The following is a 25,844-nucleotide window of genomic DNA, read 5'->3' on the forward strand; positions in this document are numbered from 1 at the left end:
CGATTTCCTCCTCATGTCCAATGAGCAACGCTCATCTCATGATTTTCTCTTCGTGTCCAACAAGCAACGCTCGTCTCACGGTTTCCTCCTCGTGACCAACGAGCAATGCTCGTCTCACGATTTCCTCCTCATGTCCAACGAGCAACGCTCATCTCACGAATGTTCAAATAATTACAGTCGTACCACAACTTACCATGACCAAAACTCTTATTTTATAAGAAAACTCGTGCCATTTCATCCAGACTTTGATCGAAACATTATCAGAATATCGGAGTAATCTAAAATCAATTCGTTCTACAGATAATAGTACTCCAGTCCGGTGTCGTACCAAAACAGGCCAATTGTTAAGCGTAATCAACACCAGGCCAACAAAACAATCGGTTACATCGAACAGCTTCCGTACCAATCCAATCTACAGGGAAATAGCTCGACGCTTAAGTTCCGTCACAAAGTGCAACACTCGTCTCACAGTTCTCCGCATTGCTGACCTGCAAACAACGGTCGTCTCACACTGATCTATCTTTTTTCCATTTACAAACATTCAGCTGTCAACCCAAACAATCAATCCTCCGCACAACAACGCATCCTTCAACTTTAAATTTTAATAAAAGGAAACGTAAAATGATACGCAAATCATGAAATCCTCACGAAATCGAACCAATGCCTCTCCAAAAAAAATGCAGAAAACAACATTCCTGAAATCTCCCCTCAGTGTTTGATCAACTTGATTCCAAAACACAACTTAGAAAATCAAATATTTCGGCACGTTTTTAACTCAACATCGGCCCGAAACAGAGCCGGTCGGTTCTACACTCTCCCGACTCAGCACAAACACATCACTGTGAGTTGTCGTCTCTTCCTTTTGTGCAACAAAATCTCAAGCATAACTTACCGGTTGCTCCTAATCTTCGTATTGTATCACTTGCTCACCTTTTCACAATTTACACTACTTGTGGGGGTGGGGGACCATAGAATATATTTTTTTTCGAAGGTATTCTATTTTTAAACACTAAATTCTACCAACTGTGCCATTGTCGTAGTTTTTGGCCTAAACCGAGCGAGAGTCTTTTCTTTTTTTCAAGATCCCACCACCCACCACTTGAAACCAAACTGCTCGCTTCAACACTGAAAACCAGACTAAAGACCTCTCTCTGATTTGCGATGCACCAAAGCTACTCTCCCGCTACCAACGATCCGATGTGCACAGACACATACAAAACACTCTAATTTCTATCTCCCGCGCCGCCTTCGTGCGTTTCGCATTCTCTCTTTTCAACACCAACGCTTCGCGTTGCGTCGACTACACTCAACGCTCGCGACGCACTAATACAGTCGCACACGCATTGCTTGTCTATTTCGAAGCACACCGATGTTGCTCTTGCTTCGTGAGCGTCGTCGCTCGTTCGAAACTCGATACTAATAATACAAATGGTCATAAATGACTTCTCTAAAATATTGCGCTCCAATTCTGGTATTCTAAGCTATCTCTACGAAACATTATTATGTACACGCCTTATCTGCGACAATACACACAGACATTTGTTCAGTTTTCGTTTCTGAGTCGATATGTATAGTATATATTGTATACATCAAGGTGGGTTTTCGAGCTTTAAATAAAAAGTTCAATTTTAGAGCAGGATTATAGCCTTACCTCAGTGAGGAAGGCAAAATAGAGGGACCAAATTGCTTTTCTCTACAGTTTCAATTAAAATATTCTAATTTTCCAAATTTTATCGATCTTTCTTTTTAATTCATCACAACTCATAACAAAGGAATCTTTCAAACAATTCTTCGTAGATAGTCAAAATGCTCCATGACCAAAGAAAAGGCACTTGATCGCTATTTATAGGTTTGATGGAATGGTTTCTGTAATGATTCAGAGTAGATAAATTAAAATTATCATTAATTTTATATCATATCATTCGGATAACTTACCGTTGCAGCGATAAACAAGATTTGACCACTTTATCATGGCTTGTGAGAAGCAGTAGACACCAAGTTGACCGCCCTTATTGTTATGATCGAAGACATTACGAGAATCGGCCACCTTTGTATTTCCTTTATACAGCTCAAAACGAATCAATCCTATAGAGGGACGATGCACCAGTTTCCAGCGATATGCAGTGTTGAATTTCCAGCCTAATGTTTTACATTGCCACAATTTTTGAGTTTCTCCTTGTACACTTTCGTCATTCCATAAGGCGTTACGTAGTATCGGCCCGGAGCCTGTGGTACTATTCACTAATTTCAATGTAATACCAGCCTTTGCCACAGGTTTAGGATTGCCCCTCCAATACGATTGATACTTAGCTTTCCAAGAAACGACATAAAACTTGCGATCATTTGTATACCCGAACACAAATCCAACAAAATCGTCATCCGGTACAAAGTCATTTGGATCCGAAGATATGAAGATCGTGCCCTCAAAATCTACCCCTTCCAGCTTGTGTTGCCCAATAGCCAATCCCGGATCACTGTTGAACTTCTGGAATATTTCGGCTCCATCATTGAGTATCTCCCAGTGTGGATCATTTTGTGCCTCTTCCTTTGGATCAAGCGCCACCGTGGTAAAATTACGAAAATCGGACTTTATAATGGCACGATTCGAAGGACAGTTATCAACCCAATCGGGGACACTGTCCCCGTCCAAATCATTCTCACAAATATCGCCTCTGCCGTCTCCTGAAATGACGAGATTATAATCATTTTACACTCTAAAAATACTAATCGCCTTACTGTTGAGATCGATTTGATCGACGTTCGCAACCAGAGGACAATTGTCCGTTTCGTTCGGAACTCCATCATTGTCTTTGTCATCATCGCAAGCGTCACCAATTCCATCCCCATCGCTGTCACACTGGTTGGCATTGGCAACCTTTGGACAGTTGTCGAGATCGTCTGGGAGTCCATCTTCATCGCGATCCTCGTTGGTATCACACAAGTCGCCTATGTTGTCAAAATCCGTATCGATTTGATCCTGATTTGAGATCAATGGGCAGTTGTCACAAGCGTCTCCAACTCCATCCTAATCGCGGTCGTCTTGATTTGGATTGTACTGAAGTTTGCAGTTATCCAACTGGTTCAAGAATCCATCCCCGTCAATATCCGGGTCACACGCATCTCCAACAGCATCCTTGTCTAGATTCTTCTGTTCTGTATTGCTTATCAAAGAGCAATTGTCACAAGCATCCCCAATGTTGTCCATGTCCTGATCAAGTTGATCTGCATTCGATACATACGGACAGTTGTCAACTCTGTTAACAACTCCATCGGAATCCACGTCGTCCTCGCAAGCATCCCCTACTCCATTACCATTGGCGTCCTCTTGACCGGAATTCGACTGCCACAGGCAGTTATCCTTACCGCAATGAGGTTCGCTGCAGTTTAGTTGCTCATCCGGATATCCGTCGGAATCCAAGTCCTTCCCGCATAAAATACCATTACCTGTCATCCCTACCGGACACGATCCGCAGACAAAGTACGGTTCCACTGCCTTATTCTGACATCCAACTCCTTCGAAACAAGGATTCTGCTGGCAGGGATTCCTGCTACAATAAACTCCATCACCTTCGTATCCTAAAGGACACTGCCCACACTGATAGTACGGATCATTTTGCGACAAATGACATTCAACTCCCTCGAAGCACGGTTTGTCACTGCACGTGCGACGTAGATCTGAACCGGAATTGAAACCTACGCTGAATATTAAAAGGAGGACGAGGAACCAGCCGGACAACATCTCGGAACGAAGTCGAAAGCACGTTTGATGCAATGGTTTGGTTGAGAATAATGAAAACGATTGCAGTAGAAGTTTTTCCACTGAAATTAATAAACTCGTTCATGTTGATAACTAAGGGCACTTCTAAGAATTGAAGTCAAGGGAAAAGCGAGCAAAAAGGCTCGATGGACTAGAAAGTTACATCGTGAAAAAACTATTTTTATAGAACAATCTGGGATTTATAGTATGAAGTATTATAACTTCATGAAGATTAATGATTTAGTGTGTGATAGAAATTAACGAACAACACTTATGTATCGCATCGCATCTTTTTTATTTCTCCTTATTTCCTGCGGGAAAACGCCAGTCTTACACATAGATGTAGTAATCATGCGAAATGCTTCGCTGAGTCAAATGTTCATCGATCCAATCGCGGAACTGCGCCACACTGGCGTACACTCCGGGAATGCCCGTTTCACCACAGCCAATACCCCACGCGACGATTCCAGCCTGGTAGAAGCGGTTCACCGTTCCGGGGATGGGACAAACCAGTGGCGATCCACCATCACCCTTGCAGGTATCCTTACCAGCCTCACCGCCGGCACACATGAAGCTCTTGTTCAGGTTGAATCGCTTGCCCAGCCGGGTAGTCCGCAGTGCCGATTGGCATTCGTTGAACGGCATGACGGGCAGTTCGATCTTCTTCAGGATGACCTGGTACTTGCCGTCCTTGCCAAACACGTCCTTACCCCAGCCGGACGCGAAGCAACGGTTAAGGTCGAAGTTGTAGTTCTGGGGCGGAAGGCAGACCGTGTTGATAGTGTCGATCAGTTCGGCCGGTTTGTCCAGGAAGAGCAGGGCCACGTCGTTGTACAGGCTGCCCTTGTTGAACTGCTTGTGGTAGACGATTTCGACGACGTTGCGATCCTGATGGTCGTAGATTTCGTTGGTGGTTTGCGTGTCCCACTCTCCAAGTCGAATCTTAATCTCCGGGGCTTTCTTGTTTTGGACGCAATGCGCCGCGGTCAGCACAACCTGGGGATGGATCAGCGAACCGCCGCACTGATACACGTTGATGACCTGGTCCAGCGCCTTCTCCTCCTTCAGAATTGCCACCATCCAGGGGAACTCACCGTACTCGGACTCCCCGTCACTGTTACCCGTGATGCGGAATCCAACACCGTCGGCGTTACGGTGACCACAGCCGGACTTTTCCGGTGCAGGACTGGGAGTAGTGTCCTTACCTATAGAATTTTAAAATAACCATTGTAAAACAAGCATTCGCACAATGAATCTAGAGAGCAACCCCATGCAAGATATTAGTAAACACTACTAACCATGACCGCCAATTGGATTAGTTTTATTATTTTGGGAATGCTTTTGATCGTAATGTTTCTCGTGACCGCATCCATCACCCTTGTGATGCTTGTGCGGCTCTTCTTTAATTTGATCCTTTTCTTGTTTAGTTCCCCCTTGCGAAACAGTAGCGTCGACAAGCTCTGTTGCAAAGTTCGACTCAGTTGTGGCACCAGTTGATCCCGTTGTACCAACTCCTGCGAATAAATTGTGTCTGATATACGGTGTCGACGCAGTCTGGGCTGATAAACAACTACTTCGTAACTGTAGGGTCTGACCCCTCCGAGTGTGCTGCCCTTTGGCACAAGTTGTGGGAGAGTAGTTGTGTGAGAGAGTGAAAGGACGCGAGAGAGTTAGTCTTATGCGGACAGTGGATAGGAGTGGATGCAGCGACGAGCTGCCGCACGACGCGAGTGGTTCCAGGTGAACCGGATGTGTGTTCCGGGATGGCCAGCGTACGGACTTCGGTCAGAGGGCGGACGGGTGGACGATCGGCAGCGATTACGAGCTGCGTCCGTTACGCTAGCACCCCACAAAGTTGGCGACGAGGATTAACAACAGGTATTTGAAGCGCAGCAGGTGTTAAGTCGGGCCATTGTTTTGAAGACAGTTGTGCTGTTTTCAAGCTTTGTTTTGGAAAGGGGAGGAGGAGTCAGGCTCTCTCTCTCCCTCTCTCTTTTGATCGGAGCTGTTTGAAAAGGAAGGCAAGAAGGATCGTGGCGATTGAAATAATGCCTGGAGTGTTGTGTTTGTGAATTCACGATGAGCTTTTTGAATTTGACAAACACCTAAAAGAAACGTCATATGGTCGGGTGCGTTTTGCGGCCCATGCATGTTCAGGAATAGAATAGATGACAGATTGGTTTGGCGTAGGATTCGGCGGTTAACGTAGGATTACATTAATTTTGACGTACACTTAAATTATTTTAACATAGGATTACAATAACTTTGACGCAGGATTCAATTATAGTAACGTAGAACTACAATAAATTTGACGTAGAATTTCAATTCTTTTAACGTAAGACTTAAATTAATTTGATTGAAACTATGATTGTGTAACGTAGGACAACGGTTGATTTGACGTAGAACTTCGATTATTTTAACGTAAGACTACATAGGGTTTGACGTAGAATTTTGACAAAAATAGTTTGACGAAGAACTTCAATAGTTTTGACGTAGGAAGTTGCGGCTTTTCAACGATTGAGGAAGGAAACGATTTTTTGGATTTCAGTAGCAGTTGATGCGTGAAAAAGGACAAGCTTACATGTGGAGCGTGGAAGGTTTGATGACGTTTTATTGCGTGTTTAGACAGTCGTTGGCTGGTCAGGCACCAAGATAATGTCCCTGTAACATTAGTTGCAGGTGGTGAACAGAAAGCTGTTCACGGGTGAAATGTTTCCAGGTGGAATGTCCCTGTGATTAAACAGGTGGTGAACATGTAGTTGTTCACGGGTAAATGTCCCTGTAGTTGAACAGGTGGTGAACATGAAGTTGTTCACGGGTGCAATCTTTCCGGGTGAATGTCCCTGTGATTAAACAGGTGGTGAACATAAAGTTGTTCACGGGTGGAATGTCCCTGTAGTTGAACAGGTGGTGAACATAAAGTTGTTCACGGGTGGAATGTCCCTGTAGTTGAACAGGTGGTGAACATGGAGTTGTTCACGGGTGCATTTTTTCCAGTTGGATGTCCCTGTAACTAAACAGGTGGTGAGCACAAGCAGTTCACGGGTGAAATGTCCCTGTAATTACACAGGTGGTGGACATGAAGGTGTTCACGGGTAAAATGTTCCTGTTAATGAAAAGGTTATAACATGAGGTTGTTGAAGCGTTAAATGTCCCTGTTGTGAAACAGGTGGTGAACAAAACGTGGTTCACTGGTAAAAGTCTTTATTATGGTTTTTACAGTTGGTATACCAATAATTGTTCGGGAAGTGTTCAGTTGTCCAGCTGTTCACGAATTGATGAGAACTGTCCCTATAGTTTGTATAGGTGGTGAACAAATGGTTGTTCACGGGTAAAGTGTTCAGTTGTCTAGCTGTTCACGAATTGATTAGAACTGTCCCTATAGTTTGTATAGGTGGTGAACAAATGGTTGTTCACGGGTAAAGTGTTCAGTTGTCTAGCTGTTCACGAATTGATTAGAACTGTCCCTATAGTTTGTATAGGTGGTGAACAAATGGTTGTTCACGGGTAAAGTGTTCAGTTGTCTAGCTTTTCACGAATTGATTAGAACTGTCCCTATAGTTTGTATAGGTGGTGAACAAATGGTTGTTCACGGGTTAAGTGTTCAGTTGTCTAGCTGTTCACGAATTGATTAGAATTGTCCCTATAGTTTGTATAGGTGGTGAACAAATGGTTGTTCACGGGTAAAGTGTTCAGTTGTCTAGCTGTTCACGAATTGATTAGAACTGTCCCTATAGTTTGTATAGGTGGTGAACAAATGGTTGTTCACGGGTGAAGTGTTCAGTTGTCTAGCTGTTCACGAATTGATTAGAACTGTCCCTATAGTTTGTATAGGTGGTGAACAAATGGTTGTTCACGGGTAAAGTGTTCAGTTGTCTAGCTGTTCACGAATTGATTAGAACTGTCCCTATAGTTTGTATAGGTGGTGAACAAATGGTTGTTCATGGGTGAAGTGTTCAGTTGTCTAGCTGTTCACGAATTGATTAGAACTGTCCCTATAGTTTGTATAGGTGGTGAACAAATGATTGTTCATGGGTGAAGTGTTCAGTTGTCTAGCTGTTCACGAATTGATTAGAACTGTCCCTATAGTTATTATAGGTGGTGAGCATATGGATGTTCACGGGTAAAGTAAAAAAAAAAAAGTAAAAGTTGTCTAGCTGAATATGAACAGAAATTGAGTTGTTTGTAACCGATACGGAAGGTAATCAGATGTCTAGCTACAATCAAACTCAACTTGAATCGTCCCTGTGGTTGTCGTTACAGGTGGTGGACAAATATACTGTCCACGGGTGTCATAGTAAGTGTGGTTTCAGATGGTAGAGAACATATATGTTCTTAAATCAATTGTTCCGGGTGTTACAAGTCGAGGAATAACTGACAGTGGCTGATGGTATCGATCATTGTTCCAGTGTTCTCTGTATAAAACAGCTCGAAATGCTCAATAGTGAAAAAGTAGCGAAATGTTTGTAAAATGATAACATAATTGCGGGGCTTAGTTGGAATCGAATGCTCACTTTTTATCATTTTTGTTTTTGAAATAATACTGTGGAAAATGGTTTTGATTTTAGATTTGGAGCGGCTAATCTAATTTTATGCATAAGCATTAGGAAGATTTCAATGAGTCACATGTTTAGTAAAATATTCAGTTCCAACTGATGCCTAACTATAGTAACTGTGTTCAATGGGAAGTCAAAGAAGATCAAATTTAAGGATGTATTCAGCGTTTAAGTTGTTGGAGATTTTGTCACTTTATTTAAACATTGTTAGGAGGTTCTGAAAACACAATTTAAACAAAAGTCAGTAATCAATACACTATATAATGTTTGGAGAATAAGTAACATGATTTAGTTAATACTCCTCGGAATGTTTAAAAGAATGTGCCTATCCCTAACTTATGTGACTGGAGTAACATTGGGTGAGATCGCTTATCAGTTCTTTAGGGATAGTATCAGAAGGTTGCAAGGATCGGATGCTTAACATTTTAGGATGGCATGGTATTCAGTTGGATTAAGTAATATAGCTGTGATTGTAAAGTTAGTATATTTAAGGGACATCGATTCGTAAAAACTTACGCTATTCAGCCATGTTTAGCCATGTTGGTTTGAGAACAGTTGTATGATTCGTTAACCCTGTTTTTGTACATGTCTTTTGTTGTACAATAAAGTATTAGGAAAGTTACACTTTAAAGAACGTATATGTAGATGTTTGGGGTTTTAGATAATGGTTAGTTTAAATATTTAACATAAGTATTAAAATAACCAGTTCATTACTAGGATTAAACGTAACCGATACAGAAATTGTGGATGGTCTGATGAAATAAACCCTGGCAATGTGTTATTTGAAATCTAGTCAAATTTAGGAAATAAAGAGATAAGCTCCTGAACTTGTGTTGATACAAAAAAGTAAATAAATCTAGAGTAAATTTTAAAAACAACCTATAAGTCATGGGTTTCCTATGCAGATAGGACCTTTTGTAAAGTTAGTAGAGAAATATTGTTTTGCCATTTGATCGTTTATTAAATATTATAATTCTGTATCACGTGTGTAATTAAAATTTCTATTTAGTTGAAGAAGATGATCACGCGTAGTTATGGTTTAAATGCGTGAAACATTTTAATTTGTTTGTAGTTGAACCAAAATACAATACGTATGAATAATGTCAATGTCATACTGGAAAATTGTGGAACAGAGTCAGAGACATAGGTGGTGTAGAAGCATGAGTGCATAATGGGCATTAGATATTACGAAGATAGAACTGCGACGAATTGATATTAAAACAACAATGATTTGTCTATGTTGCAGTCAAAACATGTTGAAAGATTTACTGGTAGAATTTTGTAATCGCTAGAGTAGATTATAAGACGGATTTTTAGATGTGTTTTGCAACAAAGATAGTTGTTTTAGAATTGGAAAAGCATAAACCGGATTCGGTAACAAATTTAGCATATAGGATTTTGTTATTTAGTTGAACTTTTATTTCTATTATTATTTGTTGAAATGTGTAGATCGTTCTTTTCAAGTAGATATAACAAAGGAATATTTAAGAATCATGTACCAGTTGACAGAAAGTGTAAAGCTTAGAATACAAATATTGCATTGGAAATCATACTCAAAGCCTTCGTTGTTATCTATGTTTGATTTTATTATTTGAGATGTTCTTGTTCTAGAATGAATCAGATAATGTTTTGAGTGCGGGATCAAACAACTTTGACAAATAATTAGTAAGCGTCACGTTTCTTGTCACAATAGGATAAATTCAGAAAAAAACAGAAATGAAGCAAGATAGCAAGTTTAAATTATCTTTGAAAAGTTGTAAGGAAATCCTCATATGTTTGGCAGGTTAGGCACTAGCTCCTGAATCTATCCAATTTGCTGATATTCGCTGTGTAAGCAAATTATTTTGCAACATTTATAGAAACTTGTTTGATTGATCGTCAAAGTGCTGATATGACAACATTAGAGGCACGAGGGACTTAGATGCTGGTAATATTCAAGATAATTAAAAAAACGGAGAGAGGAAGTAGTGTTATTGGAGCTCAATTGAAGTATTTGGAATATGTGCAGAGTAATTCAAATGTAGTAGCTAAAATATGCATCACAAGTATTTAACTCGATAAACTGCTAATATCTCAGACATTTGAGAAGGAACTTTTAACATAACGAATAAGAGTCTATTTTATCTAGTCTTGTTTTGAAAAACATCGATGTAGAGTACAGTTCACTTTAAACGTTAACAATGAGCAAATGAACAAACTACGTTTGAATGTATGGTTTCTACGAATATGAATAAGTGTAGTTGTATTGAGGTGCGCTTTTATGAGTACCAGAAACTTCATTAAGCTTTATGGTCAAATAAAACCAAGGGGGGATTGTAGGGTCTGACCCCTCCGAGTGTGCTGCCCTTTGGCACAAGTTGTGGGAGAGTAGTTGTGTGAGAGAGTGAAAGGACGCGAGAGAGTTAGTCTTATGCGGACAGTGGATAGGAGTGGATGCAGCGACGAGCTGCCGCACGACGCGAGTGGTTCCAGGTGAACCGGATGTGTGTTCCGGGATGGCCAGCGTACGGACTTCGGTCAGAGGGCGGACGGGTGGACGATCGGCAGCGATTACGAGCTGCGTCCGTTACGCTAGCACCCCACAGTAACAAGCTTACATCTTCAAGGAATCAAGATTTCAATCATGCATGGATCTCCTAGCATCTACCTATCCAATTATCGCAATTTAAAATCCAATCTCGAGGATACACATACCTCCAGGAACCTTAGCACCACCACCGTAAGATCCACCAGTACCTGGCTGAGATCCGGTACCTTGTCCATAAGAGCCGGAACCTCCTTGGTTGCCGGTACCTTGATTGCCGTAACCTCCCTGACCTCCTTGACCCTGATTTGCTCCAGAACTCGGACCTTGAGAGCCAGAACCTCCCTGGTTCTGTCCAGCGCCCGTTCCAGTGTTACTTCCCTGACCGTCAGTACCATGTCCCTGATTTCCACCAGCTGAGCCAGGGCCTTTGTTGCCATCGTCATTAGCACCGGTTCCAGCACCACTACCTGGAGGAATTTTGCTACCACCGGTTCCTACATCCGGAGATCCAGGGCCTCCCAGACCTCCAACTCCTTGGTTAGCTCCGGTGCCTTGTGATCCTCCCTGGCTAGTTCCCGCATCTGCATTCGCGCTCGATCCGGTACCCTGCCCGCCAACACCTTGTCCTGGGTTAGTTCCAGAAGGAACCTTGCTTCCATCCGATCCTTGGTTCGGTCCAGTTCCTCCAACATTCGGTCCAGCTCCGGGAGCGGTGTTGCCACCCTGTCCACCCTGAGATCCAGTGCCTCCTTGACCTCCTACGTTCGATCCCTGACCAGTTCCGGTACCCGAAGGAACCTTGCTTCCACCAGTCCCTTGGTTCGAACCACCATCAGGTCCCTGACCTCCAGTGCCCGTACCTTGAGGATCTTTGCCACCCTGGTTAGTTCCACTGCCGTGTCCCTTGTCTCCGCCACCGTATCCACCACCACCATGTCCATGTCCATTACCTCCGGTTCCGTGACTTCCCGAACCTCCCGGTCCATGGGAGTCTCCTCCGTTGCTACCTCCACCGTTCGGTCCTTGCGATCCGGCGTTACTTCCACTGCCGTGGGAGTCGTCACCTCCGGGAAGCTTCGGCTCCTGCGGATGCTGTCCATCACCATTCACCAGGTTTCCAGAGGTAGGACCTCCACCGTTGATCACGTTGCCTGTGCCCGAGGGTGGTGGAATAACTAAGTCGGTACTGCTACCGCCATCGCCATGGCCTTCGTTTTCGTCCTTTGGAACCTTGCAGCACTTCAAAAGGTAATGCTCGCACGGATCGTCCGGGTTGAACCTGTGGAATTGATGTAGTCAGTCATCTTGAACAGTTCTTGGGAAATGATCTTGGATGAGGTACGGATACAGCTAACACTGAGCATCATGTAACCCTTACCGAATATCGATCAAGTTGGTCCCATCGTCGTTTATTTCACCATCTAAGCAAAGATGCAGCTTAACGCATTCTCCTTCTGGACAGAGCTACAGAGATAAGGTTATTAATTAGTAATAATCGGAATTCAATATCCCTAAACCAAAAAAACTTACAATCGTTTCATCGTCGTTGGCATGTGCCACGGCACACAAAACGGCCAGGACCAGACCCAGCCGGAACGCCTTCATTCTTTGTCGCTCGCCCGCGCTACCTGTTACGTGGAAGAACAGAATAGAACTGAGTTCAGTAACGACTAAATCGGGATTCAGAGAGATTCGCGGGGTCCTGGCCTGCCATTGGCCGTTGATAACCCCCGCGTGTAGCGTTTCGAAGAATAGCGAAACTCAAAACATTCGCTTGATAGGCTGATAATTCGCTCTAAAATCAGTCTGCAGCAGGTTCTATTGCCAAACAAAACAGAGCGTACTTATCACCAAACTTTGCAGCTTAACCCGAAAGGTCGGCCTCGCGTACAGCTTCATAAGATCAGCTATAGGAAATAGGCCACATTGTAAAAAAAACAACAGCTGAGGCTGGGAGATCAAAATACCGGCCACCGCTGCTACTGATTAGCGAGGTATTCCCAGACATTGGGTTTTACCACGTTGTCACGTCACAAACGAGTGCGAGTCGCCGGTGATCGTATAGCTGCGTGAGATGTCTTCTGAAGATATAAGCCACAAAACCGGTTAGTGCCGCATCGATCGATGGACCTGTTATCGTATGTTGTAGGTGGAGGTAGGTACAACACGGCTGTGATTGCCGCAGAACATTGACTTTTAATGATGACTTTGAACTTGTACTCGGTACAGCTGGGGTTCTATTTGCAATGATCGTAGCTAAAAGATGTATTTCCCATTGGATACCGGTTGGTTAGCATCATGTTTGATGTGTAATAACCACTGAGCAACTTAATTTTGCACTTCAAGACAAATCATATAAGATATTCAAAATTTATTTTTTGATTTTTTTCTGCCTGAGGACCTAACGCCTCTAAACCAGGTCGGGATCGACATTCACTTTCCTATCCGATGGAGGGGGTGATCAGATAAATCTGAAAAATGCTTACCGGGGTCGACTGGGAGTGAACCCAGACCAACTGGGGTGAGAGGCAATCACGCTTGCCAAATCGCCTTCGACCCTGGACCAGCCATGCCAGATATACAGATAAATCTGTATTTTACAGATTTTTCGGTCCCAAATCACAAAAATTGTATATACAGATTTTTTTTTAAAATGATTACATTAAAAAAATCAATAATTTAATAATTGAATCATGCTTTAATATGATTAGAAAGCAAAAATTTGCTGTTAAAATTTAGAAAATGTCTATGGCTTCGAATTTAACATGACACAGATAAAATACAGATTTATTTTAAAGAAAATACACATTTCCAACAAAATAATCTGGCATCGTTGCCCTGGACATCTTTATTTTCTTAATTTTTAAATTAGGAGAAATTCGCGAATGTTTGGCAGGTTTAAAAAAAGGATTCTGTCCTAGTTCCACACAATTATTTTGCAAAACTTTTGATGGAAACTGCCTGCAAACTTATTACTAAGGTATTTATTACCTGATTTTAGTTGAAAACACTTTTCGAAACTAATGCGAACTATGTGCTGAGATGCCAGCATTAAGTTCTCAATAGCTCAATGGGAACCAATGCTGTTATCGCCTTACTTTACTTCAACTTAATTTGTGAATTAAAAGAAATAATTAAATGCAATTTTATATTAAAATTATCAAATAATTCTCTCTATTCATTTTAATCAATTAATTGCACTTTTGTACCTGGTGAGACATATTATAAACTTGGAATGTGATTGAATATTTTAAGCTAACGTTAATATAAAAATGGTTTTGAAAAGTAAAAAAAATATTTATCAAAAAGTATTGGAAGAAAAAAATAATTTACAAAATCGAAACAATTTCAGGATTAATTCTGATAAAGTGACAAGCTAAAGTATGTTTTTTTATTATTATTTTGGAAATACAGAGAAACCTCTTTTTTCGTGGTGCGTTTCGTTTTGCTAATTAGACGATTTCTCTGGAACAACGCAACATTTTTGCAATCTTTTAAAAGCAATTTGTAGGTTTTGTTTGGATCTACAAAACGATTTTTGAAGCTTGCAAAAATATTGAATGGTTTTAGAGAAATCGACGAAATAAAAAGCGTAAAAAGAGGTTTCTCTGTATGTCAATCACCACTTTTTTTCCTTTTTTTCCGAAATTAATGGAAGATTGAAAAATAGCTTGACTTTTGTGTTACCAAATCAAAAAGGTTTTAGAAGAATACAAAATTGTGGAGTAGACAAGTTTTCAGAACCAAAAAAATAAAGTACCAAACTTGATTCATAGCACAAATCTTTGGACAATGCAAACATGGTAATATTACATCTTTTATGTCAGATCAATGTGTAATTTTACCTCTGAATATTAGTTCTTTTACCACTTTTCTGGTTGATGGCACCTTTTCAGTCTAAATTGTGATAAAATTACATCATAAAAGTGGCAATATTCAGGCTTCCAAAATTACACATTTTTTTGCTGTGCAGGAGGAATTCGGATAACGATCGATTAATTAAATCAAGTTGTTTTCTCTTATCTATGTTTCGGTAATAATTAAATTTTAAAAAAATCAAAGGTAAATTTAAAAAATGTTTTCAGAATTCCAATTGTAAAATTGTTGCATTGACGAACAAAAGATTATTTGTTTAATAAATCAATAAATTAAAAAAAAAGTTATAATAAATGAAAAATCAAAAAATGTGAGAAAATAAATTTTTATCAATCTTTTGATCATCCATTGAAATTTAAATGCTTTGTTACATACCTACTACTATCTTGTCTCACACTATTAGAGACTATAATTCTGGAGCAACATTTGAAAGGGGCGGTACGACATTGCTCTTACGGCCTTTCATCACACGCGTTTAAATGGGACGAAAGGCCGTAAGAGCAATGTCGTACCGCCCCTTTCAAATGTTGCTCCAGAATTTGAAATAAAACTAATTCAAAGCAAAAAAAGAAAATTGCTATTTTTGTTGCTCTTGGACTATCTTCGAATTGCTGATTATTTCATTTGCTCTGGATCTATTTTTTAGATTACTTATTCACTTTCATTCATAGTATTATTAAAAAAATCTAGTAGTAGGTATGTCCCGAAATTTATTATTAAACATAAGCTTAAGAACGATTATTGCAATTTGCAAATTGTGTGTGTTTTTAGGTGATTCTTTCAAAATTCATATCTTTAGCCAAAAAGCTAATGCAATAACCCGTTTTTGAAAATCATTCATAATTAACATTCCAAATTTTTACATCTTCAATTCAGGTATACAAAAAAGTCACCAAAAACCTGTTTCAATCAACTAAAACTTTCAAATAAAGTGTCCGACCATAACGTTTGTATAGGAAGCAAGCAATCGAAAATAACAACAAAAAAGTAAGCTTCCTTATATAACAACTGCCAATTAAGTCAGTTGCACAAGTAGGTGCTTAATCTACTGCAATATATGTTTTCATTTCCTCTCCAAATTCAAACCTCCAAGCTGATAATCGTCCAAATGCCATCTTCTTCTATCCCACTTTTTCGCTGCAAGGTCACAAGGTTGACAAACACTGATATTCTAAACTCGTTTTCTGCTCGGAAGTGTGTGCAACTTGGTGGTTTACGGGCAGCCAATCTTAAAACTTGTTTCGTTTTTAATCGGACCGGAACCATATCAGTCGAAATTTTAAAACTTTAAACAATCAAAACGGTAATCACGTCACGAAATGCGCACCTTCTTTCTCCACAACAGGTTGCTCCCGTCCACTATCGAAACTTTGGGAAATTAGCACCCTCTGCTACGGGGTGACAGCGGGATTATGTCCTCCCGGCTCAACGATTCGTACGAGACTAAACTGACCGGTGGAGACTGGACGATCAAGTTAGTGTTCACCTCACGATCGTAAGCTGTTTCGGGAGGTTTTCCTGAATGATTCTTTCTCGTCGCTGAATGATGCGCTGTTTGTCTTGGGTTTCAGTACGATTCGCCGGCACTTTTGATTCAATTTTGCCAAATTTTATTTGATTCATTACAGTCACATTAGGGTTTGCGTAGGGGTTAGTGATATGCTAATTTACCCTATTAAAATACCGTTAAAACTTTGTTTTGTCGTGATGTCGACTGGATTCTCTATGTATTGATAAGAATCTTGAATGAAAGTCTCTGATGAGAGAAATGCACAAATCGATGCAAGTGACTGTTTAGATTGATTTGATTTTTGGAACGAGTTGTGGCACTATAACCACGGCAAACATTTGTGGGCATTTGTGGAAACACAATGTTCCATCCCAAAGGGTTCCGGAGCACCATAACTTCATAGCATGGTGCTTCCAACGAGTTATTGCCTAAATAAATAGAACATGAGCGGGGGATCCCCACGTTTCTTTCTCCCCAATAGATTCAGAACAGTATTGTTGTTTGAACATTCATGCTCAAACTCAATCCACTTCAACGAATCATCGTAGCGGTTAACTTTACGCAGTTGGACCGTTTAGAAAGGATGTTAAAACATAGTCTCGATTCAGTCGTTTTTGGACGGTGAAGCAGCGCGCACGCCTTGCAGGATTATTCTTATTTCAGGCGTCATTTTTCTTTCTTTCATTAATTGTTTTGTGATTTCAAATGCCCTTCATATATCATCGTTGATCAGAAGGCACGGCGTTGGGTAAATTGTGCATTGATTTTTCAAATAATGAGTTAAACTTTCACGGTGAAAAAGTCATTTCCATAGAATCGTTTATTGAAAGACACGCTGACATTTAGGATAGACCATTAGTGCACCCAAACGGTGATCGCATGATTGTAATGCATGGCGGCATGAAAGTATATCAGAATCTGCATGAAATCTGTCCTCATGCATTTTTTGTGATATAGGGGTATGACATTTTTGCCCATTACTGACAATTATCGACATTACCGACGGCTGATTGGTTATACTGAAGAAAAAAAACTTAACATAACAAGGATTGAACCATAAACTTCTTGGTTATTGATCCGACACGCTACCACCGCGCCATGGACACTTGATCAATTGTGAGGGACAGAGCACCAATATATTCTTCTCTCTGAAGTGTTGATCGAGGACGTGCCAACATTATATGTGTTGGTGAGAACTGCAGATCGCTAACATGTTTACTCGCGGACAAAAATGAGCTATGAGCTTGCTGCAAAAAATGTTATAAAATGTAAAATTTTCTGCAGAAAATTCACTGCTGCAGATTTTGATATATATTTTTCCTTTGGGTGTGCGCTGGCCGCGGGCCGAGTTTGGGCGTCTGAGCGTTTGCATTTCCATCTCTTCCATTTTCATTGTATCGCTGTTATAATTCGATTGTGAGTTTCTTCGGAGCCTTTTATTTGATATTCTATTTTTCATAAGTCCTTCTTTTATCTTCGTTGATTGGAAGGCACGCCGCCGGTTTAGTGCGTTTAAGTTATTGTTCTAATTTCATCACAATTGTTTACGCGGTGTCCTGTTTTCTTTCCGTTTAAATTCGTTGATTGTAATGATTTATTCCAACTGGCAGTTTTAGTATTAACTCATCAAACTATCCATTTTATGAAGTTTTTTATGAAGCGTCTTTTATTTACTTAGTCTGAATTGCGATGCCTGTCCGTCGGGTCGCAAAATTAAACCATTTTATTTAAAATTTAACAACCGATAAACGAGAAATGTCTCATCCGGAGCATCCTATTGCTTGCCTTGAGAATAATATATAATACCTTTCAACAAACACTATAATTTTGGGTCGCATCATGGCATCCTCATCTTCTATGATTAATTATGACCAAACACCCTATCCTACTAACAAGCCGAGCTCCTATGGTCTAATGGTTACAGGTTTCGCTTTATGAGCGGAAGACCGTGGTTTCAAACCCACATGGCTCGGCACATCCTTTCCACTGTACTCTTCACATGTATAAGGACCAACTGTTCTCTGTATAATTGCCCTGCAGAGCTCCACGGCCCGATCGCAAAAAAGTGCTTTGAAGGGACGAGTTTTTCAGAAACCAGAATTTAAGGGCTAGCTGGGTATAAGTAAACGTAAAATTGTGCACTTCGGTTCTAGCGATACATTTGGACAGTACAGAGTGGAAAAGGCAGAGCCAAAGAGGATTGAAAAAACATTCAAACCTCTTCGGCGGCGAAGTTACGGCAGTGGATCGCTCGACACACTCGCTCAACAATAGCGTGTGTGCGTGTCCCATCTGCCTAATAACAGAAGGAGCCTTTGTGATTCTATAAATAGAATTGCAAGTCCGCAATAGATCTAATTCCTGGTCGCAGTGGATAGTGGCATCGAACAAAAAAAAAACACATTTTTAGGTTCCTGGTGCTTGTGGGGTGTAAGCACAGGGTAAACCTAACATTCCCGTCCCTTAAAATCGAGATATACAAACTGATATGGCTGGCGCCGTTGGTGGCCAATGACTGTTACCTATTCGAAACTGATGAGGTTTCAGCAATCATGGTGTTTTATCTTTTCAACGCATTCATGCATGCTGTTGATAAGGGAAACACCACTAAATCGTCGAAGCCTATGATCAGTCGTGCTAAAAAGGATCTTACGGTTCTGTTCAGCAACGGAGGGGAAACCATGGGTGGTCTCGCATGCTCATGCTCATTAGGGTGGTCCAAATCCGGACTTTTTTGGGGCTACCCCCTGAAATCAAAGATTGACCCATCACTAGGCTAAATTCCAAATTTGAGCTCATTCTGACCACGGGAACCCCTCCCTCCAATCGCTTAAAGTTTGTATGGGAAAAATCATCAAAATGTATGGAGAAAAGCAACTGTTTTACTTTTTTACCTGTGGAAGGCGCCATAGTTATCCGATTCTTACCATTTCTCAAATGTAGAACATTCATTAAATTTAGAACAACTTTCCCGAAGACACCATATTTTTAGGATTTTTTCCCGCGAAGTTATTAGCGCCCAAAACTGACCATTTTTGCGCGGCTAGCTGTAAGGGGCTACCTAACAACGATGTTTAATTCCAATTCGTACACGCACGTGCTCTCTCTCAGGTTCAAACTCTCTCACGAGCTTGCTCGCCTGCCTGCCTGCCTGCCTGCCTGTTTACCTACAAGCGCGCGCTGTTTCTCTGCTTGGACTTTTGTCGTCGTCGTCGTTTTCGTTTGCTCTCCGCTGCGCTGCGTTTCTGGCATGTTTATTATAATTTTCAACTAAAATAGCAGGTTTGTTTTGAGATATATTTAGCATATAAATTCTTAGATTATGTCAAAATTTTAAAAAAATTGCACTGAAAAAATATAATTTGAATAAAAGGCAGTCTTGGCTTAGGCTCATTTAAAAAATGAAGCAAATGAACTTGGTTTGTTCGTTTTTCCAAGCATTACAAGCAGTTGTTCGTATATGCTCATTAGAAAGAATGATTCAATTATTTTAAAAAAATCTTCAGGTAATACAAATTTTGTTTTGTTTACTCTAAATATCATCCGACCAACTGCTTGTCCATTCGAAGGCAATTTGATTCCAGATATAAAACTAGCTAGCTCAACAATCTCTATTTTTGAGGCTTTTCTTTTAGACATCGTTGCACTTTTTGGATGTTTCGGAATCTGACATAAACTTCTAATAATCGTCAAAGGCAAAATATACCGCAATTTGTTGTAAGGAAGTTTGTTATATTTTCGGCAGATTAAAATATTTTGTATGGAATTTATCGAAATTTGTATTCTCTCACACACGCTCTGATAATATGATATCTATTGTTAATCACATATTACATTTAATTTTATATCTCGAAATAAATATCGAAATATATCTTGAAAATTATAATAAACATGCCAGAAACGCAGCGCAGCGGAGAGCAAACGAAAACGACGACGACGACAAAAGTCCAAGCAGAGAAACAGCGCGCGCTTGTAGGTAAACAGGCAGGCAGGCAGGCAGGCAGGCGAGCAAGCTCGTGAGAGAGTTTGAACCTGAGAGAGAGCACGTGCGTGTACGAATTGGAATTAAACATCGTTGTTAGGTAGCCCCTTACAGCTAGCCGCGCAAAAATGGTCAGTTTTGGGCGCTAATAACTTCGCGGGAAAAAATCCTAAAAATATGGTGTCTTCGGGAAAGTTGTTCTAAATTTAATGAAGGTTCTACATTTGAGAAATGGTAAGAATCGGATAACTATGGCGCCTTCCACAGGTAAAAAAGTAAAACAGTTGCTTTTCTCCATACATTTTGATGATTTTTCCCATACAAACTTTAAGCGATTGGAGGGAGGGGTTCCCGTGGTCAGAATGAGCTCAAATTTGGAATTTAGCCTAGTGATGGGTCAATCTTTGATTTCAGGGGGTAGCCCCAAAAAAGTCCGGATTTGGACCACCCTAATGCTCATGCTCAAAAAAAAAGTTAAAACATAGTTTTAAAATCGCTGCCACTTCCCGTTACTCAACTGTCAAAAATAGTGAGTCAAGTAATTTAATGTAAATTTTAAAAAACTTTTTGAATCTGCAATAACCCATTTTTTCATTTTTTTAAGAATAAAAAACAAAAAAAAATGGTAAAAATGTTCAAAATTATTCCTTTTTTCAAAAGATCTTTTTTTTAAATTCTAATAACTCGTGAAGAATACATACAAACCTCTTATGTTTATATATACAATTTTGTTTTTGTCTGGAGAATTACCCACCTATACTATAATAAAGTTCCACACAGCAAAAAATCCGATGGTAAAATGGCATGCAAAAGCATGCACATCACCTTCGTCAAAATAAACACTTAATATTACACACTGCATGTACAATTTTTGCAAACACAAAAAAAAAGTTGCTACCGACGGGATTCAAACCCAGCACCAACAGTAAGGACTGGCGCCTTAGCCCACTCGGCCATCAGACCGATGAATAGCTGAAAGGATAAACGCATATATGAGCTTGACATTTCGGTCAAGTAGGTTTCCCATACTGATGGGCTACATATTTCAGAATGTAATATTACACAGAATTGCATAAAATAATGCAAAATTTATTGTACACCCAGGCCATTCCATGCAGCTGGCTTACTACTTTTTTAGCTGTGTATAAACTTAACCTGACCTTCTAAAGTAACGAAATGACCTACTTTTTATCACCCAAAAAAGAGTGCTGAAATGTTCAAACTTGTGGCAAATAAACATTCCAATAATCATACCGTTTTCAAAAAGCTGGTAAATTGACGTTTACAATACGCTTGATAATTCGATTTTTCGATTTTTCCTGGAAAATTTGTTTTTCTTAAATTGGAAAAATGCTATTAAATGTTTTCTACATAGTTTCAAAACGATTGTTATGGTTTTGAATATGGTTTAAAGGAAATTTCATCAACACTTTGGGGTCGTGCATAAACCACGTGGTCTCCTTAGGGGGGGGGGGTCCGAAATCCGACCGAAAAAAACCATGAAAAGCCATGGGGGGGAGGGGGGGGGTCAACGGCTGACCACGTGGCCTTTCAAAAAAAATATTTTCTTAAAAAAAAGAAAAAAATACGCGCTTTGAGTTTACTTATATGCATACATTTTTTGTTACACTTCAAAAGCATACAATTATTGTGTTTAGAATTATTACTTATATTTCAATGTCACAATATTTTTTTCAAAATTATATATTTCAGAAGATTCATATCAATGCTTTGAGCCTGTTTTTGAATGAACACTTTTTAATACTCATTTAGCTACGTCTTACCTTTTTTTAAAAGCTGTTAAAAAATAAAGTTTCAGTATCCAAAGTAAATATACTCTAAAAAATGCGTACCAAAATGCAAACAAATTTTTTTTTGTTGATGGTATCTTGTAGCTAAAAATGTGCTTGCAAATTTGCATTGAAAGTAGATGTAGTTTTCGATAGTTCTATTTTCGAACAATTTAAAAAATAAATATAGCTGAAAATTTTATAAGATTTTCGTAACAAGGCAAAAGACTAAATATGTATTATAAATGAAGTGTCTAAAAATGATTCTCGGCGAAAAAAAAATATTTTCAAAATCTTAGATCTTAGCTAATTACCGTAGCTGGTCCTATAAGTGATCGAAGAATCTTTATCGAAAGATTTCCTTTTGACACTTAAAACAAACTCAAGATATCTTGTATCTCCTCTCTCATGCAATATTTTTTAAAGTACAAAGAAACTAAAAACCCCAATTTCAGGATTATCGCGCAAAATTTCAGTTTCATTCATTTGCAAGTGAAACGTCTAACATTAAAAATTAACCAGTAACGAAAAAACGAACGATACATACTTTAAGATTCACCAAAAAATTGGATGAATATTTTGGTCTAAAAGGTATTCCTTATTTCATGGGTTACACAATTCGGATTGTTATATTACATAACATTTCATAAAATACACGTTTACTATCCATCGGCAAAGTTGTAGGTATTTTTTTTTATGTTTATATGGACCATCTGTTGAGCCAAAGAGAAACAAGGGCAAACATTTTAGATTTTCTGAGAAAAAAACGAGCTTCATGCAGACATTGTTTTTGTTTCTTAATTAATTTAAAGATTAAAAAAATAGGGGCCAAAGGTGCCCTTTCCTGAAAATATTAGTTTTTCTTTAAGGTTCCACACAAGCCACAAATTTCGCAAAGTTTTTTTTTTGCGAAAAACGCTAGAACTCTTCATTAGTTTTGTCAAACTCTTATATTTATACGTCTACGGGTAGAGAATTGTCTGACGAACAAATCAACACCAAAACGGAGAAAATCTGTCTAGTACTTTCTTCACGACGCTGGAATCAATAAGGTTCAATCGGTGAAAAAAATAAAATAGTATGGGATTCAAAATCTTCAACTCTTTGAAGCTCCATTGCTCTGAAACGGCATTATAGATCTAGCTCATATTTATGTCTCCGGGAAGAAGACATTTCAACGAATAAAACGGTTCCTCTAAACTGCCGGAATTCCATTCCTAAGTGGCCACCACCTTGAAATAAAAAGATTCCGTGTTCCGGGACCAAGCCGCCATGTCGGCATCCTTGCCAAGTTAGCATTTTGTATCATGCACTGTGGAAAAAAATAACGCAAAATCGCATTGGCTTCTCAAGTTGTGCTTTATTTTTACGAAAATCATACTGTTATGGTATTGCAGTCATGGGGGCAATAAAATAAATCATTATACGAACATTGTTTGTTGCTATGTTCAAAATTTTGGCAATATTTGTTGAAAAGTTTTTATATTTTTACATTCCAATTTTTCTTTACCGCTTTTTAGTGTGCACTTTTAGGTTGCACTGCGATTTGTTTTGTTGCAGGTGCTGTTTTGCAACATTTTGATGTTGCTCTTTGTCGTTGCTTTGCAAAATCGGGTTGATTACGGGAAAAGTGACGGCATCGGATGTTCGCCGACGGTTCCGGAGAAGTTTTTGAGAGCTGGCTAGTAGCCGAGGAATAGTTGCGCACAGGCGGTAGTGGAATGACCGCTAGAAATGTAAGTTGCTTCCGGCACCAGCACGGCGTTGACCGCTGAGGTCGTCGGAGTTCCGGAGAAGAATTGGCCGATGGCCGAAGATGTGTTGTAGTTCCTGTGGTAATGGAAAGTGAAGGGCACTGAAGTGTCCGTTTCCGATTAGCTGGTGCCGGCTCTACGTCGGAGTTCCGGAGAAGGGTTGTAGTGCCTTTATCACCGCCTGGAGTGGAAAGAACGCACAGAAGTGTCCATCGTTCCGGCACAAGCTCGAGGTTGGAGTTCAGAAGAAGAGTTGGAGGAGAAGAGTTGGCATATGGCCGAAGATGGGATGTAGTGTTTGTTACAAACGGGAGTGGGGAAAAAGCTTGAAGTGTTCGTTGATTCCGGTACCAGCTCGACGTTGGCAGCAGCAGAAGGTCGTTGGAATTCCAGAGGATATTTGGCTGATGGCCGAAGATGTAGTGTTTATACCACACACGGGAGTTTGAACGCAGAAGTGTCCATTGATCCGTGAGCTAGTGGCGGCTCGACTTCCGGAGAAGGGTTGGCCGATGGCCGAAGGTAAGTTTTAGATTCTTTGCTATAGTAGTGGGAAGAACGCTTGAAGTGTCCGTTGATTTCGGTACCAGATCACGTCGGACGCATTGTGTGTTTTCTAAAATTGTAAAATTGTAAAATTGTAAAATTGAAATAAAATCAAAGAAAGAAAGAAAACAAAGAAAACAAAGAAAACAAAGAAAACAAAGAAAACAAAGAAAACAAAAAAAATAAAGAAAACAAAGGAAACAAAGAAAACAAAGAAAGAAAAGAAAACAAAGAAAACAAAGAAAGAAAAGAAAACAAAGAAAACAAAGAAAACAAAGAAAACAAAGAAAACAAAGAAAACAAAGAAAACAAAGAAAACAAAGAAAACAAAGAAAACAAAGAAAACAAAGAAAACAAAGAAAACAAAGAAAACAAAGAAAACAAAGAAAACAAAGAAAACAAAGAAAACAAAGAAAACAAAGAAAACAAAGAAAACAAAGAAAACAAAGAAAACAAAGAAAACAAAGAAAACAAAGAAAACAAAGAAAACAAAGAAAACAAAGAAAACAAAGAAAACAAAGAAAACAAAGAAAACAAAGAAAACAAAGAAAACAAAGAAAACAAAGAAAACAAAGAAAACAAAGAAAACAAAGAAAACAAAGAAAACAAAGAAAACAAAGAAAACAAAGAAAACAAAGAAAACAAAGAAAACAAAGAAAACAAAGAAAACAAAGAAAACAAAGAAAACAAAGAAAACAAAGAAAACAAAGAAACAAAGAAAACAAAGAAACAAAGAAAACAAAGAAAATAAGAAAATAAGAAAATAAGAAAATAAGAAAATAAGAAAATAAGAAAATAAGAAAATAAGAAAATAAGAAAAAAAGAAAATAAGCAAATAAGAAAATAAGAAAATAAGAAAATAAGAAAATAAGAAAATAAGAAAATAAGAAAATAAGAAAATAAGAAAATAAGAAAATAAGAAAATAAGAAAATAAGAAAATAAGAAAATAAGAAAATAAGAAAATAAGAAAATAAGAAAATAAGAAAATAAGAATATAAGAAAATAAGAAAATAAGAAAATAAGAAAATAAGAAAATAAGAAAATAAGAAAATAAGAAAATAAGAAAATAAGAAAATAAGAAAATAAGAAAATAAGAAAATAAGAATATAAGAAAATAAGAAAATAAGAAAATAAGAAAATAAGAAAATAAGAAAATAAGAAAATAAGAAAATAAGAAAATAAGAAAATAAGAAAATAAGAAAATAAGAAAATAAGAAAATAAGAAAATAAGAAAATAAGAAAATAAGAAAATAAGAAAATAAGAAAATAAGAAAATAAGAAAATAAGAAAATAAGAAAATAAGAAAATTAGAAAATTAGAAACTAGAAATATTACAAAATTACAAAATTACAAAATTACAAAATTACAAAATTACAAAATTACAAAATTACAAAATTACAAAATTACAAAATTACAAAATTACAAAATTACAAAATTACAAAATTACAAAATTACAAAATTACAAAATTACAAAATTACAAAATTACAAAATTACAAAATTACAAAAATACAAAATTACAAAATTACAAAATTACAAAATTACAA

The 25,844-nt window shown here is 38.7% G+C and overlaps 2 protein-coding genes across 3 annotated transcripts; both read right to left on the reverse strand.

Moving 5' to 3' along the window:
• Positions 1 to 1,843: 1,843 nt before the first annotated feature.
• LOC120415238 (cartilage oligomeric matrix protein-like) lies at positions 1,844 to 3,739 on the reverse strand. Its single transcript, XM_039576701.1, is given in 3 exon segments — positions 1,844 to 1,866; positions 1,936 to 2,682; positions 2,737 to 3,739. Coding segments are annotated over 3 exon segments (1,773 nt in total).
• A 327-nt stretch (positions 3,740 to 4,066) lies between these two features.
• Positions 4,067 to 16,194, reverse strand: LOC120415232 (phenoloxidase-activating factor 2-like). Of its 2 annotated transcripts, XM_039576690.2 has the most exons (6): positions 16,044 to 16,194; positions 12,371 to 12,468; positions 12,219 to 12,304; positions 11,339 to 12,119; positions 11,008 to 11,307; positions 4,067 to 4,957 (listed from the first exon to the last, which is right to left on the reverse strand). In XM_039576690.2, exons 2-6 carry the CDS (start codon positions 12,443 to 12,445, stop codon positions 4,088 to 4,090), a joined length of 2,112 nt encoding a protein of 703 aa, XP_039432624.1. In that variant the 5' UTR covers positions 12,446 to 12,468; positions 16,044 to 16,194; the 3' UTR covers positions 4,067 to 4,087. The 2 variants fall into 2 exon arrangements, with proteins under 2 accessions (XP_039432624.1, XP_039432623.1); XM_039576689.2 differs by lacking the exon at positions 11,008 to 11,307 and having other exon boundaries at positions 4,067 to 4,962; positions 11,791 to 12,119; positions 16,044 to 16,193.
• Between the last annotated feature and the right edge of the window lie 9,650 nt (positions 16,195 to 25,844).

This window comes from Culex pipiens, chromosome 2, assembly GCF_016801865.2.
Source record: "Culex pipiens pallens isolate TS chromosome 2, TS_CPP_V2, whole genome shotgun sequence".
Taxonomy (NCBI): Eukaryota; Metazoa; Arthropoda; class Insecta; order Diptera; family Culicidae; genus Culex; species Culex pipiens.